We start from the raw sequence: 12,770 nt of genomic DNA, 5'->3' as shown, positions 1-12,770 counted from the left end.
TTCAGGTGCGTGATTTACGGTATCCATATGATGTCAGGTGAGCTCCCTTTTAGGAGACCTTCGCTTAGGAGACCTTTGGAGTCTTGAGGATGAGAATAAATGGAGTTCCTTAGCGCTGTAGATGGCGGTAGCGCACTTGTTGTGGAAACACCACAAAAAGAGGCGAAGAAGAAGAAGGGAACCACGCCCCCTTAGGAGACCCAACTTGAGCACACCAGAGCCATACAGAGGGGAGAGTCGGGCAATCTCCGCTGTGTGCTAAGGCCGACTTCCTCATTAGCAAAATTTGCTGTTTTAGCTTCTCAGTACTGCTCAGCATTGCGAATGTTAGTTCCTAGTAGTGGGCGTAGCACACAGCAAATGCAATGCGATGCAATGCAGGGAACATGACAAGACTTGCTGTTCGTAGTAATAACTTCAGATAAACATCACAGATGGTAAAACTGTTGTGATTATCACCACCGAGACAGTTGATGGTTTACATATTTGTGGTGATTACCCCGCAGTATAGTTCGTTAGTCCTTATTTTTGACTGTTAATGTGGTGGTTCTATGTTGAGTCTATGGAAAGACAGCCGCTTTAGGAACAACCTTCTCTCGCTGAAAGGCGGAGCTGCCATTTAATTCCTGGTCCTCCAATCGCCTAACTCTCCCTTCTGTATGGCTCTGGAGCACACTCCTTTGCATTGGGTGGGCGGAGTTTGGGATATCTTTCTCTACAAACAAAATCTTTGGTTAAGAGTGTGTAGGATTGTGGGCAGAGTAGACATTGCAACTATAATGCCCATCACAAAGTTGATCTTTTATGAATATTTACTGAGAGATAAACTAATATTTGCAGGTCTGACCAAAGTACAGTACGTTTTGCAGCTAAAGATGCCTATTACTGGTAAGTGGTAATTCAAAATGGCACACATGGAGAAGACCGACCTTTTTATGTAAAAAAGTGTCATTTTCCTTAATGTGAATGAATACCTGAATACATAATGAATGGTTAGAAATAAATGGTGGGAGAAAATACTCACAAAAGATACAATTTTTGAATGGGCAGCATAAATTCTGGAAGCAAACTACCGGTATTAAAAATACACATATTCCACTTTTAAAATAGCAATTGATAGCGGTATATGTATTTTGACTAAATCATTTCTGTGTCTGAAAGAGATATTACACGTTTGTTCATGTAATGTTTACGTTTGTTTATGTTTACTCATTAACTTTCCCTCGAACACCATCTCCATCAGTATAAATAGAAAGTCACTTGTCTGCTCCTAAAATGCAAATAACACTGTTAGGTATTAACCGTCTCTGAGTCTATGCCAACACTGTTTCAAGTTACGTCACACAATTTTTTCCCCCCCATATGTCATAAAATAACTTGCTAGCCTGAACGTTTACCAGGACTTCCAGGAACGTTGTAGAGGAAGTGTCCCATAAAAAGAATATTGCCATAAAAATTTGTATGTCATCTTTATTGCTCTTGCGAGTGGCTGTGATTAAGTGAGCAGCATTGGCCAGCTATGATTCTTTTATTAAATGTGTGTGTACCAATTTCTACATCACAACACTGCTTAACAGACTTATCTGTCAACATTCATTGCTCCTCCTTGGTCATGTAAAGCCATTGTCTACCTCAACTAACAGGATGTGTTTTTGCACAATTGCTTTTTTCTACTCCCCCTGACTTTGACCTGTGTTAATGCTTGCTGTGGATATGTATGTCTTGAAATGTTCATGTGGGCATTGTGTGTATTTGTGTAAGCCACTTGACACTTACATTTCCCCCTAGGAATCAAGAAAGTTACTCTACTCTGCTTTACTCAAAAGGGAAACTATGTGTGGTCCCTCTTAGCAGTGTTTCCCATACAAAGACCATTCTGCGGTACAGCACTACAGATCAAAAGCCGAACAACAAAAATTGATCAAGAGCTGCATATGAAGAGCTCTTTTCCAAAACGCTATATCCACCATTTTTGACTATTTGCATTAATATTGGAAATTACTTTTAAGAGGTCCTATCATCTATGTGTGAATTCTCGCCATTCAAATGTTTTGGGAACATACGTCAAAACCTCTATAAAAATGCATTTTGAAATGCATTTCAATGGAATACCCAATACAAAAATGTCAATTTCCCAACATTCAACAAAATGGATATATCGCATTTTGGAAAAGAGCTCTTCATAATATATAGGTACAGTACATGCCAATGGGGGTACACACACCACATACTGTACTGTAACACTTGAACTGGCCACATGATTTTTGCCCTTCGCATCACCCATTGCTACTCGGTCGTCTGTGGGAAACACTGCTGTGCCTTCATCCATTGACGGGGTCGGGGACCCGCGTTCAATTTCCCAGTGCCCGGTGCCCAAGTGTGGCCTAGCTAGCCTACCCCAGCAGCTGCGTGATGCTCCTGTACTGTCTGACTTACGGGCAGTCTGACTAATGATCTGTCGGACCAATGGGCCGACCCCGCTCATTTCCTGATCCTGCCCCCATCCTTCTCTACCACTCCTTTCCCACTCTTCACTGTAATAGCATAATAAAGGCAGAAAATCAGACCCCCCCCCCCCCCCCCCCCAAAAAAAAGAAAACTGTTAGCAACATGTCATGTAAATGTGCAAGGTCCTAAAGTACAATTTGGGGCAATTGGAACTATAAGTAGCATCAGGGAAATAATGATCACCCACCAAAAGCAGTCCTCGGTTGATGTCTCATAGTTGGGGTTCTTGTAGATGTAGGTCAGGTTCCAAATTGGCTTCCAGTTGTCTTCGTGCTTCCAAAAGTGTGTGAAGAAGTTGGAGATCTTGCGGGCGGGGGGCAGTATGCGCATCAGGTTGGTTTTGTTGTCGCAGGACAGGCCAAAGGCTCCGGCCGAGAAGACCGGCACGCGCACGTCCAGACCCACGTCCGAGCTAAGACACAAGGGAGAAGCACTTGTATATTACACTTTATACATATCATATTATATATTTCATTTTAAACAGATTACACCGCATTGACGATTAAAAGATGTCATACATGCTGCAAACAAAAAATACTGAAAATTGAACGAAACGGTGCACACTTAAATCTTTTTGTTGTTTTACTTGCTAAGCTTTTGGTCCAAGACCTCCCTCAGGGCACCTATACCATAGCCAGGCTGTGCCGCAAGTGACACAATGATAATCAGGCTACCTATACCATGCCATATTTCCTCAAATAATAGGTGGGGCTACTAGAAAAAAATTACCAGGCTACAAATAGAGTCAAGCTAGTGAAAGTTTTTCAGCTCAGCTGGCAACTCAACTTGAGGGGTATCTCTCTGATTCAACTAGAAAATCAAGAATATTATTATAGTGACTACAGACACAAACTAACCGATCTATAATTACTAGCAAAATATTTTATGCTGGCCCTACCGTGGCTGATATGGTAGGGCACACGTTTACCACTCAGCCGACCCGGGTTTGATTCCCGGTCCGGGTCCTTTGTCGGTCCTTCCCCATCTCTCTCTCCCAGCTCTTCCTGTCTCTCCTTCTCTATCCTGTCTCACAAAAAACAATAAAGGCTGAAAAGCCCCCCAAAAATACTTAAAAAAAATATATATATATTTTTTTTTTTTATGCTATCGAAGATACTACCTTCCTATTATGTCCCCACCTTGTGTAATAAATGCACTATAACAGGGGAAAACGCTGGGGTATTGAAGGGGGAAAACGTTTAAAAAAAAAAAATGTTCACTACAATCCTTACAGTACTGTATATCCTCCAAAATGCCATTTTGGGTCGTCAAGCCAATCAAGTTTTACTGTTGTTTCAGCCATATACAGCACATGGTACATAGAGAGGCGATAAAAGTGTCTGCTAAGCGAAATGTAATGTCAAATGGTTGCTCTGCACAGTAGAGCTCAGATATTTTATTAAACCTTGAAGGAAACAGGGGGGTACTGTGGCGCAGCGCACTAACCCCACACATTTGGGCTTGCATGCCCATGGGGACCTATACGTTCGAGTCCGGCCTGGGTCATTTCTCAGCCCTGTCCCCATCTCTCTCCCAGTCGCTCACTTTCCTCTCTTCACTGTCACTATCAAATACATAAAATACATAAAAGATCAAATACATAAAAGACATAAAAAGCCCCCAAAAATATATTTTTTAAAAACCTTGAAGGAAACAAAGCTATGCAACAGCATGTACTGTACATATACTGTATAACATATCATACATTTACTCATAAACAGTACATATACTGCATATATTATACAAACCCCAACTCCGGTGAAGTTGGGACGTTTGGTAAACAGTGAATAAAATCAAAATGCTATCATTTTCAAAACATTCAATCTATTCATTAGATGGAGAATAGTGAAAAGACAACATATTAAGTGTTAAAACCGAGAAAAAATATTGTTTTGGGGGACATATGTACTCATTTCTAATTTGATAAATCCAACACGTCTCAAAGGAGTTGGGACGGGGACAATAAATGGCAGCAAATGTCGAGGAAGACTAAAAACAAAATAAAAGACAACACTTAACAGTTAAATACATTAACGAGATGATTTTATATAAAAAACAGTGTTAATTCCTATCTTGGACATGATTTCACAAGCTTAAATGGTGGGTGTATTCCTTGTCATGTTTTGCATTGTTTTCCTTTCTGTAGTGCTTACAGTGTGACAGGTCTTGACCAAAAGCCCACCATTTTATCACCTGCTGGTCCTTATGATGGAGCCAAACTGTTAAAACATAGTAGAGAATGCAATTTGACCTTACTATGTGGCAGTAATCGAAGATCTCCCTTCAAAATATAATGCATGAGTGGCTTTTCATGCTGTTTAAAACCCATTTATACCATTCAGCACTGTATTTAACTCTACAGATGAGTGAGAACATCTTAACCAATGCACTACTGCACTCGCATGCCATCATGGAGGCTGACTTTTGAAGTTAGCACTAACACAAGTTGGATGGTCCATTTTCACTATAGGACAGGATGTGCAATGCTCTATTATTGTCAAAAAGAATGGACTTCTACAACTTCTGCTGACTTCTGTAAGCAAAGGACAGTTTCCCATGTCTTCTGGGTTTATTTCAAGTGAGCTCAGGTGCTTAGGAGAATGTTACACCCCTGTATCATTTGCACGCATTAAGCATTCTTAATATGGTCAATTTTCAATAGCTCTAGCACTCCAGGAATTAGAGTGAGACTACAGCCAATATATATTTTATGATGTCATGAACCTATACAATGATTTTAGTAACAAAAATATGTCTTATATACACTCAATCATGGTAAATCAAAGGGAATTCAAAAATGTATGTAATAACTATGGTAATTATTCCCTTTGCATCTTTAATTCTGAGTGACTCAGTCTCTCTGTGATGATCTTATACCTGGACACCTATATTGTCCGTCAGTACAATTCATTTTGAAATGTTCTTCTTTGTTGTTTTATCTTATTTGGATGTTTACTTAATTTCACTGATCCCCGTCCCAACTTATTTGAGACCTGTTGGATTTATCAAATTAGAAATGAGTACATATGTCCCCTAAAACAATATTTTTTCTCGGTTTTAACACTTAATATGTTGTCTTTTCACTATTCTCCATCTAATGAATAGATTGAATGTTTTGAAAATGATAGCATTTTGATTTTATTCACTGTTTACCAAACGTCCCAACTTCACCGGAGTTGGGGTTTGTACATTTACACATATACAGTACATATATTTGACATAGTCCTGTCATGCAGATGCGATCTGCACTGGCGATCACTGGCAATGCCTCTCACTATTTGTTGAAAATTCTGTACTACATCATAACAACATGGCTATGACATTACCAAGAGTAGCAGACTGTGACATGCATTAGCATGTTGGCAACAACAGGATAAATAGAGACTGCATGAAGGGGTTATCTGTAGTGGTGTCAACAATGATCGATTCTGCGATCCAATCCAATGCGGGGCATGGACGATCCAATTCAATGCAGCAAGTTCCAGAATCGATGCGGCAATTTTTTTAAGTTTCAATTACTTCCGTGGATATTTCGGGAGCAAATGAATGTTAAATTAAATAAGAGTACTTCAAAGCATTGCAAGACTTATCCAGACTGATACACAAAACAGCCAATAAATTGTTGCTCAGTATCTGACTACTTGTATTGCCTCATCATGACTGATAAAACATTTGCTTTGCTTTCAGTAGAAATGTAATGCATTGCAATGCATTGTAGAATTGAATCGGATCGGATTGAATCACATCGAATCGAATCGCTACCTCCCGAATCGTGATCGAATCGGATCGCGAGGGCAGTGCCAATCCACACCACTAGTTATCTGTCCCAGTACCAGGCAGAGACACAAAGTACATAACAATGTAGTGTAGCCTAGGAGATGTGAACTCACTCCACCATATTGAAGATTGCATATGTGCACGTGGGTCCCATCAACACACAGCCAACTTCGCCATTTCCCTAAAACAATGAGCACAGCAGAGCACATTAATGTCATTTTTTGGACACCTTAACATTTTGCATTTTGTTACAATTTTCTCAATAGTCAATTTCATAAACAAAGAGATGGTGCATAAGCTACAGAGATGGTGAGCATTTGAAGAGCTATTTTTCAGAATGCTATAAAAGCAATGCAACATGCAATTTTCATAAATATTTTGTATTATGGTATTATGGTTAGTGCAATCTTTTTTTTCCCCCAAATTCAAACAGCAAACAAGTGCATTAACGGATACTAACTGAGAAGCACAAAAAAAACAAAAAAACAAAAAAATCATTTAGGAAACAAATTCTTTGTTTGTCACCTAGTGCTGTTTGGTTATCCATTAATGTCAGCTCAATCGGTAACTAATACTAATCCCCTATCACTAATGACCCACATTGACAAGAGGGCAATTTATGTGGTACTTAGGTTGATAGGACCTGGGGGGGGGGGGTTCCTAAGCACACAAAATTTTGTTTATTTCTTGAAAAAGTATCTGCACTCGTGGCCAACTCTGTCTGACGAAAGAACCTGGACATTTCCACAGTAATCAACCCTTTTAGTTGTCAGCAATGGTTCCCTTCATTTAGTCTTCAGGGAAAATAATATTTAGTTTGGAAGATGATGTGAGAGCACTAAATAGGCTAATATTTTGTTTGGAAGATGACGTGAGACCACTAAAGCGACAGACAGGGCCTTGGGAAAATCAACTAGTGATATAAATCATCATTCTATAACTGATAGGCAGATTATAGATTTTTTTTAGATTAAAAAAAAAGATTATTACTCCATAGATTTGGCAACTGCCTATATCTGGGGACAGTGGCTGGCAATGTTAGCCACCTGCTTCTTCATGCAATACACAGGGCCGCCGCTAGGCATAAGCAGAGAGCGCTTAGGGCATCAACCACTTTGCCCCCAAAATTGGGGCCTCCTAAACTGAGATTGACTAAAAACCATATTATTATTATTACTATTATTATTACATTACATTATTATTATTATTTAATTATGAGGGGGGCCTTCTGACCAGTTATGCCTAGGGCCTCCAAAAGCTTAGCAGTGGCTCTGGCATGGTATTGTTCTTCTATGGTGGTAACAACACTGCCTATTTGGGGCACCGTGGCTCAGCTGGCTAAGGTGTTGTATCATATACACGAGGACCGGGATTCGATTCGACCCGAGGTCATTTCCTGATCCTTCCCCATCCATCTCTCTCTCACTCATTTCCTGTCACGCTCTCTAATCGTCCTATGATAAAAAAAATATCTTAAAATATCTAAAAAACAACAATGCCTTTTCAAAAAATTGCAGTGGGTGTGAAAGGAAGCGTATGTCCATGGTTGCAGAGGAGTTGGAGGAGCCCACCTAGACCCAACCCACTTCCACCTACAAGAGTGGGGGGCCTTTAGTAACATAAATCTAGGGCCCTGGGTTGGAGTCCATCATGAGGTAATTTCCCTATCCTTTCATTGCCTCTCATTCCCCTATCTGAATATAATAATAATAATCTGTTTGCGAGTCCCTCCTGTCATCAGTTTATTAGAATAATGGCATAAAAATACTTTTATTAAGTTATCAGCACACCATGGCTCAGTGTGCTTGGGTGCTGTACCATAAATCTGGGAACCTGGGTTCGAGTCGGACCTGAGATCATTTCCCAATCCTTTCCTGTCTCTGTCTCCCACTCACTTCCTGTCACTCTCTGCTATCCGCTGTGGTAGTATCATGCTAATACAGCCATAAAAGCCCCAAAAGATACAGGATTTCCCATACACAGCACAGGCCATTCTGTGGTGTAGCACCACACAATAAAAACGGAACATCACAAATTGATCAGCAGCAAACATAATGGAAATTGAGGTGTGGGCATAACACCTACAGAGGCCCCAAATATTTTTGCCCATTCTTGCGAGTCAGACAATGCTATTTTGCACTGAAACAAACAAAATATGAAATATGTTCTTTTAAACTTAAAGAGTTACATAAAGGAATGGGACACACATACAACTAGTGACTTCAGGATCTGAACTCCTTCACAGCTACTGCTGCGGCAGCCTTGTTGTCTGTAAAACTCAGTCCGGAAGCCGCTGTAGTTGGCAGTCATGTTGAATGCAATACCTTCAGGCAGAGACACATGTTAAAAAGAAACAGGTTAGTCAATCCTTCAAGAACATAATACCAAGAGAACCATAATGATGTGATATCTGATAGGCTAAGCTTCCTTTATTCAAATAGACTACCTAAAATAGTAGCCTATACTTGTGGTGTGCAAACATGTGGCTTACTCTGATTTGAGTGAACTTTGTGGTTAACCATGTTAGAAAAACGAGCAGAAATCACACTGTTGCCAATTTGGGTGTACAGTAGGTCTATTCAGGCTAGAGGCCAACAACCAGATGAATTTCAATCTGAGCCTGAGACTACATGAAGCAAATGTGGGCCTACCGTCATCATAGTTGATCGAGCCATCAATGACCAGAGCCTCATCCACGGCCTCCCTCACAGAATTAATAGTCCAGGGTGAAACGTCGTCATCCAGTAATATCACATTGATGGTAGTTATACCTTTGAGACAGGGGAGGCTCACGGATGCGCAACCGTCCAAAATAAGTGTCAACAAACAGATGTTGATCCAAAGCTGGGGTGGCAGCTCTCCCATTCGGATTGCATTTCTTGTTTTGGCGGTGAATGTGAAAATAGTTTCCAAGGTCATTTTTAAGTGTGAAAACATTGTGCCGCCCTGTAGCCTAAGTTTCGTTGAAGTAGTTGCGGTCCGACAACCTAAGCTGCGCATCAGGTGTTGTTTTGACGCCTTCCAAGGTTGTCAAGCCATTCGGCTTAATATTTCATTTTTTTGAAGTCTGTCACATTGTCCTCCGTCCTCATTTTTTTTCTCAAAATCTCCTAAAATGTGTATTCCAAGGTAAAGTTGCGCCCATCAAATATCCCCATTGCCAATACAAGTGTGGAAAATATCGTGTAATCCAACTTTTCCAGTGACAGGTCCGAAGAGAAATGGTAGCTTGCGATTTAGCTTTGGAGGGCCTGGTTGCGCACCCCACCTGTGCCTCTCTCTCTGCCTGAGCTGCTCACCTGTTCTTTCCAACGCGCGTTAATGAACAACAGAGTACAAGGCATCACGTTTGCTTTCAGTCTGTCGTTCAATATATCGAGAGCCAGTGCAAACACTGTGCATCACCATACAGCCTTATTCAAATGGTGAGATTTATTTTTTGTTAAGTAGAAATAATGTAGCCTAAATGGTATTGTGTCCAATAAGGTCCGTTCATCTATTTATTTATTTATGGTTATTTAGGCTATTTATTTATCCACCCATCCATCATCCATTCATCAATTCATTCATTCATTCAAGCCACTTATATAGGCTAGGCTATGCATTGACATTTTGGTCCAAGTCATCTTGGCATTACAGGCTTCACAAAGACAATTCAGATCGAAGAGACTTTTGAAAATTCAAGAAAAAAATAATAGTTACCTCAATTCACAATGACCTCTCTCCCTAAAATATGGATGGGACTGGGCTTGAAATAGCATGCCTAACTGTAAACCCCAATAAAAAGTGGCTTTCAATAATGGAAAAGTAAATAGGCTGGTACCAGAGTAAAATGGTGGTTTTGAAAATTGTGTAAACATTGTTAAACGTGTTGAACAGCTTAGCTTGGCCTGGAGCTTGTGAAATTTTATGGACTGTAATATACAATAAATGCATGTGCAAAAAAAGCTCAACAGAAGAAAACAAGATGGTTGGTAAAGAAAAGATGGTGGCTGGCAGCTGACTGTGAAAGAAAAGCACAGAACCAGTAAAATGACAGGGAGAGGAGGTGACACAATTCATGAAAAGAACAAAGGTTGCAGCAACCATAAAATGAATGGCCTGTGGGGTGCTGATAAATTCAACTGTTATAAAAGCGGTCAGATTGTGCGTGGTCGTGGCAATAAAAAAGTGCTTGTGTGTTTGATTTCACAATCACACTGACATGAGCTCAAAGAGAACAAACTGAATGAACCATGACAAAAAACCTTGAAAATCTGTAATAATAATAATTCTATAATATTAGCACTTTGCAATCAATGACTATTCAATCAATGCAACCTTCTCCTGGATCAAATTCCATTGGCATGTCTAGTTTGACAATAGAGGACTCTTAAGGAAAAGAAAAGACCCCCCCCCCAAAAAAAAAAGCAACCGTGCCACAGTGCTAGCTCCAAGACAATTGATTTTATTAACAAGTCCTAATGAGAGCAGGTCACTTAATCTGGTGTGTTTTCCCACACACGCCCCGTGCACTGATTTGGAATAGCCCCATATATCACTATGGCACTTCAGGGTTACCAGTTGAGGATCAGGAACAGGGCAATGTAGTGGCCACAGGCCACAGGCAGAGATAATGGCAGTTCCATATAATAGCCTGATTATCATCGACTTTCAAATCTCTTTGAGACTTGGTCTGACCAAGAGCATAACAATTAACATTTCCCAAACTGCATTTCTCAAATGGCCTCCCTTGGTTTGCTAATGATTGTTTGCTTCCCAACAAAGTGGGAGGTGTTCCCGTGTCTGCGGGAACTCAGAAAGTACTTGCATTGCTCTTGACCTGACTGGTAGCAACGCTGAAGCAGTTGCGTCACTAGGAGGGCACGGCCTGGCTACCATATAATGCCATTTGATTGCTGTGTATGTTGTTACAGTTAAACACCCACACAGGCACATGCACACATATGCTTACACGCGTGAACACACACGCGCGAACACACATTGTGGTTTTATTCCTGTGTCTGTTTGTCTGTCTACAGTATATCCATCTCCTGTCTCTGTTTGTCTGTCTGCCCCCGCTCTTTCCCGTCGGCCTGTCTGTACACAGTAGCAAGTGTGCATGGCATTACCATTGTGCATGTACCATGTTGTAGAGAAGTATGGCAAAATAATGAAAAATTATGTATTATTGTATAGATTGTATAGTGTTATATAATTTGAGAGTTGTGAGAATGCAATGCATTATTCAGACATGAAAAAAATATATAGATATTTGAGGAGTTGAGGTCTGGCATCCATGAGTCTGTCTGTGGTCCTTTTCTGCCACCTGTTGGGAACCTTTCAACACTGGATCTCTCTGATGTTGTAAACTGATGTTGTTGACCATCCAGAAAACATGTGTCTGATGTTTCTGTTCACATTACATTACTCACAGCAAGTCTTATAAAAGAGGACAGAAACACATAAAATACAGTTCCAAACCCATGTTTATGCCTTGGCATCCAATGCAAAATTTTGGAAAAGTTATGGATTTTTCTGTTATCGGTCATTTGTTGTCATGTTGTCTTTGTGTTTGGTGTCCTCAAGCTCATCTGTGTCCAGCGCTTTAGCCAGTGTCTGCTGATATTGCTTCAAAAAATAGATGAACTTGACTATGGTTAAGTACACGATGACAACTTAACCCATTAAATTTGCTGTTACCAGAATGGTAATTACGAGGTCATAGTGCATTACTAAAGGCTGTGCGTTGTGTCATAGTAGTGTAGTAGTTAACCTTTCAATGACTATGCATATTTCAGCATTCCACTGGTGGTACGGCGTGCATTATGGGGCTACGTCAAGGGCACAACAAAGTTAATGAAGCCAGGGAACAACAGCCTCACACACACAAACGCACGCACGCACACACGTGACTGTCAACGTGAATGGTGACTGGTTGCCCTTTGTGTTCTGGTACTCCATCTTCAAGTCATACCTGAGAGTTTGTGGTGCACGACAACCATTCCATGACAACATAAAAATTTGCCGGAGAACCAGCCAGGTGAATTACAAACACTACATGACCTGCACAAGTCTGGTGACTCAGTTACTTTTTTAAGGTTTGCACACTCAAACTTCAATTTTGGGGGCTTTTATGCCTTTATTTGGATAGGGCCATGAGTGTGTGACAGAATCGGAGTTGGGAGAGAGATGGGGGTGAGGAACTCTGAAAATGACTTTGGGTTGGAGTCCTTGGTCAATTGCAAGGCATCTTAGCCAACTGAGCAACGGCTCCTCAAGTAGTCTTCTCTTTAAGTTTACTTTCTCTTTTGGGAGGATGACAACTTTTCAGTCCCTTTATGATCTTCCTCAGATTCAGGAGGAGGGACAGACATTTAATTCGGAATTAACTGACTTTAATTTTGAATAAAGCTTAATATCGCTTTGAAAACATCATGTAAACACCTCTTAATTTGGAATTAAAGGAAAGATCAAAGTTAACTCGACGGAACTATTTAATTCCG

The 12,770-nt window shown here is 40.5% G+C and overlaps 1 protein-coding gene across 1 annotated transcript in view; it reads right to left on the bottom strand.

Moving 5' to 3' along the window:
- Positions 1–9,150, bottom strand: part of gucy2cb (guanylate cyclase 2Cb) — a 45,927-nt gene extending 36,777 nt beyond the window's left edge. Inside the window, exons 1-4 of the mRNA XM_063220894.1 lie at positions 8,937–9,150; positions 8,497–8,609; positions 6,399–6,466; positions 2,696–2,920 (exon numbers count right to left, since the gene is read on the bottom strand). Of these exons, the coding sequence (XP_063076964.1) occupies positions 2,696–2,920; positions 6,399–6,466; positions 8,497–8,609; positions 8,937–9,150 (620 nt within the window). The remainder of the gene's footprint in view (positions 1–2,695; positions 2,921–6,398; positions 6,467–8,496; positions 8,610–8,936) is intronic.
- Positions 9,151–12,770: the final 3,620 nt, after the last annotated feature.

The sequence above is a fragment of the Engraulis encrasicolus genome, chromosome 17, assembly GCF_034702125.1.
Source record: "Engraulis encrasicolus isolate BLACKSEA-1 chromosome 17, IST_EnEncr_1.0, whole genome shotgun sequence".
NCBI classification, from domain to species: Eukaryota; Metazoa; Chordata; class Actinopteri; order Clupeiformes; family Engraulidae; genus Engraulis; species Engraulis encrasicolus.
Note: the sequence above shows the minus strand (reverse complement) of the source record. Positions and strands in the feature narration are given on the sequence as shown.